This window comes from Medicago sativa, chromosome 8, assembly GCF_051527215.1.
Source record: "Medicago sativa cultivar Bolivia chromosome 8, Bolivia_mono, whole genome shotgun sequence".
NCBI lineage: Eukaryota > Viridiplantae > Streptophyta > Magnoliopsida > Fabales > Fabaceae > Medicago > Medicago sativa.
The window spans coordinates 80,301,622-80,308,842 of record NC_140756.1 but is presented as its reverse complement, the minus strand read 5'-3'; the positions used below and the strand labels follow the sequence as shown (position 1 = coordinate 80,308,842).

General features: G+C 33.5%; 1 protein-coding gene across 1 annotated transcript; it reads left to right on the top strand.

The window, feature by feature from the left end:
• Positions 1–845: 845 nt before the first annotated feature.
• On the top strand, positions 846–6,294 carry LOC146902069 (putative phospholipid-transporting ATPase 9). Its single transcript, XM_085731555.1, has 9 exons — positions 846–1,606; positions 2,024–3,375; positions 3,502–3,612; positions 3,739–4,015; positions 4,137–4,225; positions 4,315–4,423; positions 4,558–4,992; positions 5,105–5,296; positions 5,427–6,294. The coding sequence occupies exons 1-9, from the start codon at positions 1,211–1,213 to the stop codon at positions 6,093–6,095; spliced, it is 3,630 nt and encodes a 1,209-aa protein (XP_085587681.1). The 5' UTR covers positions 846–1,210; the 3' UTR covers positions 6,096–6,294.
• The last annotated feature ends 927 nt before the right edge of the window (positions 6,295–7,221 follow it).

Sequence of the window (7,221 nt, the reverse complement as noted above, 5' to 3'; positions counted from 1 at the left end):
ATCAAATACTTATGTAAACAACTGTATTTAAGTGAACTATGTTTCCATCTATGCATATCTAAAATAAATAAATTTTAAAATCAAATAAATTTCGATTGTCAATTAAGTTTATTCTTGAAACTTTGCCCATAAAAACTTTGTCTATAAAAAGCTTTATTCTTAAACATCTTATTCCAAATCTAACTACTATTCAATTTAAATCATGTCTTATTATAAAAAGATGGAAAAAAATCAATCATTTCTTGCTTTCTAGAAGCCTTGAATTATTTAGACGTATATTTATCTCACATGTGGCAATTTAACGTTGTTTATAATTGTCATCAATAAATTTTGAGACAAGCAAGGAAGCAGACACAGCTCATAAAAAGTGTAGCTTTAATTTATTTATTTTTGACAAAAAAACTTTTTTTTACATTACCAAAAAAAACTTTTATTACTAGGAAAAATATCTTTGAAATAAATTTTTTAACAAATTATTTATAAGTCTTTATTTAATTTTTGAAGAACCTGGTAATATTTTTAAGCATAATAAATCAAGGATCAATAATTGATCAAAACAAACATTGAATTGACACATTCTTACAAATGAATGGATGTGTTGCATATTCATTCCAAAAGAAAACAAAATGTCATTTTTATCAAAAAAAGAAAAAATGTCATGAATGACCAATCATATGATAAAAATATTACTAGTTTGTTGAACTTTATATATAAAAAAAATAATGCCATTACTTTGTTGAAATATGGTGCATTCTCAACCAAGTCATGAACAAAGAAAAAGAGAGAGAAAGTTCCATTTCCATGTTGAAAAGTCTAATATTGGTAGCCACCATATTGGTCAAACTGGGATGGCATAATATTTTTTCAACCTGTAACTCAATCAAACATTAACAAGTCTTAAGTTGCCTTGTTTCAAACTCACTTTCATTTATAAGCACATATCTTTCATCTTTTCATGAGAAAATCAATCTCTTTATTCATTTAAAACATCATTCTTGTACAGCTAAGAAAACAGAAACAAAACACACAACACAATTCTTTTGTTGTTTGTATAAAGCAAAAGTTAGTTTTTAGTTGGTTGGTTTGTTTTTTTATTTATTCTTATTCCTTTCCATTTCATTGGTTTGCTTCAATCTCAGCACTTTCATTGTGAGCAAGTTTTGTCCACAACTTTTAGATTTGGTTGAAAATTCAGTTAAATTTTGAAGATATGACTGGTGGAAGAAGAAGGAGGCATCACTTCAGTAAGATCCATGCATTTTCATGTGGTAAAGCATCAATGAAACAAGATGAACATTCACTTATAGGAGGACCTGGATTTTCAAGAAAAGTTTATTGCAATGATGCAGAACGTGCCATGTCTAGTCTTCATACATATGGTGATAATTATGTTAGAACTACTAAGTATACAATTGCTACTTTTCTACCTAAGTCTTTGTTTGAACAATTCAGAAGGGTTGCCAACTTTTACTTCTTAGTTGTTGCAATTTTGTCTTTCTTCCCTATTGCTCCTTATTCTGCTGTTAGCAATGTTATTCCTCTTCTTGTTGTGGTTGCTGCTACTATGGCTAAAGAATTCATTGAAGATTTTCAAAGAAAAAAACAGGTATGTTTGTTTTCTAATCATTATTTCAGATTCAAAACTGTTTGGATTCTCTTATTTGAGTTTATCAACTGACATAAGCACTTGTGAGGTTGTTTAGGAGAAGTTATGGAAACAACTTATGATGTATCTGTAAGTTGTTTTCAGTATATTTCTCTAAGCTCTCCATGATAGCTTATGAAAGCAGCTGATAGCTGTTATAAAAACAGTTTGACTTTTTTTTTTTTTTTTTTAAATATAGAGATAGCTTATGCATAAGTACTTATATGATAAGCACTCATGCTATAAGCGCTTAATTAAGCTGTTTATCCAAAAAGGGTCAAAGATCTATTCAGATTTGGTGTGTTAGTGAAATAGTGAATGTTTTTTCTGATTGCTATAATTTAGGTGAATGATGATATTGTTTTATGATTTTATCAGGATATAGAGATGAATAACAGAAAAGTGAAAGTACATAGTGGAGATGGTGTTTTTAACCAGTCTAAATGGAGGGATTTGAAAGTTGGAGACATAGTGAAAGTGGAAAAAGATGAGTATTTTCCTGCTGATCTCATATTACTTTCATCAAACTATGAAGAAGCAATTTGCTATGTCGATACGATGAATCTCGACGGAGAAACAAATCTTAAACTAAAACAATCACTGGAAGGAACTTCAAATTTGCAAGAAGACTCAAGCTTTCAAAATTTCAAGGCTGTCATAAGATGCGAAGATCCAAACGCAAATTTGTATGCATTTGTAGGAAGTTTAGAGCTTGGAGATGATCAACAATATCCACTTGCACCTCAGCAGTTACTTCTTAGAGACTCTAAGCTGAAGAACACAGATTTTATCTATGGTGTTGTGATCTTTACCGGTCACGATACAAAGGTTATGCAGAATTCAACGGATCCTCCATCCAAGAGAAGCAAGATTGAGAAAAGAATGGATAGGATTATATACTGTTTGTTCTTTTTATTAATTTTGGTTTCATTCGTCGGTTCAATTTTCTTCGGTATTTGGACGAAGAAGGATATCAAAAATGGAAGAATGAAGAGATGGTACCTTATGCCTGAACATACTGAAGTTTACTATGATCCTGATAGAGCAGAACTTGCAGCCATTCTGCATTTCTTGACAGCATTGATGTTGTATGGTTACTTTATTCCGATTTCGTTGTATGTTTCCATTGAAGTTGTGAAGGTTCTTCAAAGCATTTTCATCAACCAAGATTTGAACATGTATCACGAGGAAACAGATAAGCCAGCGCATGCTCGTACGTCTAATTTGAACGAAGAACTCGGTCAAGTTGATACCATACTTTCTGATAAAACAGGAACATTGACTTGCAATTCTATGGAATTTATCAAGTGTTCTATTGGTGGTGTTGCTTATGGAAGAGGTTTTACAGAAGTTGAGAGAGCTATATCAAAGAGAAAAGATTCATATTTCAGTCGGAAAATGAAAAATGACCAAAATGTTGCAAAGGCTGCTGAGACAAAATCAACCATTAAAGGATTTAACTTTATGGATGAAAGGATCATGAATGGAAACTGGGTGAGACAACCTAATGCAAATGTTATACAGAACTTTCTGAAGGTTTTGGCTGTATGTCATACTGCAATACCTGAAGTTGATGAAGCAACTGGTAAAATTTCATACGAAGCTGAATCACCGGATGAGGCTGCTTTTGTGGTTGCAGCCAGAGAATTTGGATTTGAATTTTATGAAAGGTCACATGCAGCTATTTCACTTCATGAATTGGACCTTCAATCAAACATGAAATTAGAAAGGTATGGTTATTAATTGTTCTTGTTTGTGAAAGACTGAAAGACCTAATTTTCTGATGTCTTGTACATATATCTGCAAAAGAAACTTGAGTTATGTATTAAAAGCATCATTTGATTTCACATTTTCAGGTCCTACAACGTTTTAAATGTATTAGAGTTTAGTAGTGCACGAAAGAGAATGTCCGTAATCGTAAGAGACCACAAGGGGAAACTACTACTACTTAGCAAAGGCGCTGACAGGTTTGTAATCTTGTGCCTAATGCAACGCTTTGTTTTCTTAAATATACTATGTGATCATTACCGTTTGATTTTGTTTCGAAAGTTCAAAACATTAACTTGTTTTTTCGTTCTTGTTTTCACTATCAGTGTCATGTTCGAACTACTTGGAAAAAATGGAAGGGAGTTTGAAGAGCAGACTAAGTATCACATTAATGAATATGCTGACTCTGGTTTGAGGACTTTGATACTCGCCTATCGTGAACTCGATGAGGAAGAGTACAAGCAATTTAATAAAGAGTTGACAGACGCTAAAAACTTAGTTAGTGCAGATCAAGAGCAGATTGTAGAGGACATATTGCAAAACATTGAGAAGGATTTGATTCTTCTTGGTGCTACCGCAGTTGAAGATAAACTACAAGACGGGGTATGTTATAAATACCGGTTTCAAATTTTTCAAGCAGTTATTTATTTATTATGAATTTTGATATTAGCATTGTTATATTATATTGTAAAAACTTGTGCTAATAGTTCTATGTGTTGTATAGGTTCCTGAATGCATTGACAAACTAGCACAGGCTGGGATTAAGTTATGGGTATTGACCGGGGATAAAATGGAGACAGCAATTAATATTGGGTAAGTTTAAAGATTATATACATAAATTTTGATATTGTATTTGCAAATAATAACATGTCACTGATTAGGTAATTTTCCTGTGACTGCAGATTTGCTTGTAGTTTGCTTAGACAAGGAATGAAACAAATTATCATTAATTCAGATACTCCTGAAATCAAAACATTGGAGAAAATGGAGGACAAGTCTGCTGCTGAAGCGGTAAGCTTTCACTTTCACTTAATATTTTTTGTCAAAATGTATTAGATTAGAATCTTAATTTTTGTGTTTTTAATAGTTTAACATGTGTTTCTTCCAATTAAATTGATTTTAGTTCAATCTTTCTGATTCTTCAGGCAATTAAGGCAAGTGTTGTTCAACAAATAACGGAGGCAAAGGCGTTACTTTCAAAATCAGATAACAACTCTGAGGCATTAGCTCTGATTATTGATGGGAAGTCTCTTGCTTATGCGCTAGAAGACGATGTAAAGAACGTGTTTCTTGAACTTGCGATTGGTTGCGCGTCTGTTATATGTTGTCGTTCGTCTCCAAAACAAAAAGCACTTGTTACTAGACTGGTTAAGATGAGACCTGGTAGTACAACTCTAGCTATTGGAGATGGTGCAAATGATGTTGGTATGCTCCAAGAAGCAGATATTGGAATCGGTATCAGTGGTGTCGAAGGAATGCAGGCAGTTATGTCAAGTGATATCGCCATTGCTCAATTTAGATATCTCGAACGCTTACTTCTTGTGCATGGACATTGGTGTTACAGAAGGATCTCATCAATGGTAACAATCTTGTCACCTCTTCACTTATGTTATATAATAATTTGATCTTCAAAATATTTTAGTTCATCAAACTATTATTTGTTTTTGACAAACTTCACTTTTTGTTTGACAGATCTGCTACTTTTTTTACAAGAATATCACCTTTGGCTTCACTTTGTTCTTCTATGAGATCTATACCGCATTCTCAGGCCAAGCTGCATACAATGACTGGTTCATGTCATTTTATAATGTATTTTTCACTTCACTTCCTGTTATTGCTTTGGGAGTTTTTGACCAAGATGTCTCCTCCAAATTATGTCTCAAGGTATGCAATAAAAATTAGTTGAAATTAAGGGTTTGTTTACTTAGTGTTTCATGTTTTTATTTCCTGCATTTGCAGACAAGGACTAAATTGTTTTTTTCTCTTCTCACGAAACGTTTCGTTTGTGTTTCAGTTTCCACTACTATATCAAGAAGGTGTACAAAACTTACTCTTCAGCTGGAAAAGAATAATTGGTTGGGCATTGAACGGAGTAGCAAGTTCCACAATTATCTTCTTCTTCTGCATTCGTGCGATGGAGCATCAAGCATTTCGCGAAGGCGGACAAGTTGTTGACTTTCAAGTTCTTGGTGCCACAGTGTACACATGTGTTGTGTGGGTGGTGAATTGCCAAATGGCATTATCAATCACTTACTTTACATACATACAACATTTATTCATATGGGGAAGCATTGTAATGTGGTACATTTTCCTTATGGCATACGGAGCCATAGATTCTTCTATATCAACAACTGCATATAAGGTCTTCACTGAAGCATGTGCACCATCACCATCTTATTGGATTGTTACTTTGCTTGTCCTTGTTGCTGCATTGCTTCCTTATTTCGCATATTCTACCATTCAAGTGCGGTTCTTCCCGGTGTATCATCAAATGGTACAATGGATAAGAAAGGATGGACAAGTAAATGATCCTGAATTTTGTGATATGGTGAGACAAAGATCGATTCGTCATACAACGGTTGGATTCACTGCTCGTTTGGAAGCTTCTAGACGTTTTGAAGCGTCTAGACGTTCGGAAATATCTTTAGTACCTATGGATGGGAAGCCTGCAGAGAATCAATAACCAAATACGAATTTTGTTTTGTTTTGTTTTTTTATTTGTTGGATGTCAAATCCATAGGTGTACATTCTTTTCATAGGTTACGAACGTTCTTTCATTTGTACATATGTAAGTGAGGATTATTCTTTGAAAGAAGCAAATTAAGGCAATCCCGTCTCTTGTATTGTTCAGAAGATTATAATAAATTTTTTGATATACGATATATTTTGATATACGATATATTTTGATCCATGGTACAATCTGTCCATTGCACTCTCTATCAATGAAGCAACAGTTGCTTGGTCACAAATTCAGTCTAAAAACTGTCCTTAACCTCGATTCTCAAGTGAGACTTTAAAGTGTACCGGAACAACCATCATCATGCTTATAATTGATTATCGAAGAGTCGAAATCTTGGAAAATAGTTCTGGCACAAAATGTGCAGAGCTATCCAACTCTTTGACCAAAACAAAAGTAAATTATCATTGTATCAAAGTTGTGATGACAAATTTCAAAATTTAAATTAAAGAAATTTGTAAATATTTTGTACAAGAGGCAATTGAGGCGTAATTTAAGGGAAATACAGTCCCATGAGTGGATAAGAAAAGGTCAAGTGATAGTGGAACTGGATGATGAGTGAATATAAAATGAAAAAAAACATGGAATCATTTAACGTGCTTACTAAAATTAATAGGATTCATGATGATTTTTAGCGTACTTAATATAAAGTTGGTCCATAAGACAAGAAATGATGCAGTCCGTATGCATAAAATATTAGAGGTGGTTGGTTTTTTCACATGGTATCTATCTTACATGTCCTCTATCGAGGAAAAATAATATACAATGAAACTGAGAATAGTTAATTGGTTAATCCAGCAGCCCGCCATTGAGTAAAACGTGACTTCAATAATTAATTGGTTAATCCATATTTAAAGAATATTTAATTGGTTAACTTGGTTGAAACTGAGAGAATAAAAGCCTATCCATTCTACCATTCAGCAACACCACCACCCTTCCCCAGAATCAAAACAATGGCAGAAGTTGCTCAACAGTTTGAGTCCATGGCCGATGCCGGAGCCTTCAAAACTTTCACTCAACAAGCTGGTACTATCCGCAAAAATGGTTACGTCCTCATCAAGGGACGCCCCTG

Coding starts and splice junctions, on each gene's coding strand:
- LOC146902069 (XM_085731555.1), top strand. CDS start 1,211: ATGACTGGTGGAAGAAGAAGGAGGCATCACTTCAGTAAGATCCATGCA. Junction 4,993..5,104: donor ACAGAAGGATCTCATCAATG/GTAACAATCTTG, acceptor TTTGTTTGACAG/ATCTGCTACTTTTTTTACAA. Junction 5,297..5,426: donor CCTCCAAATTATGTCTCAAG/GTATGCAATAAA, acceptor TTTGTGTTTCAG/TTTCCACTACTATATCAAGA.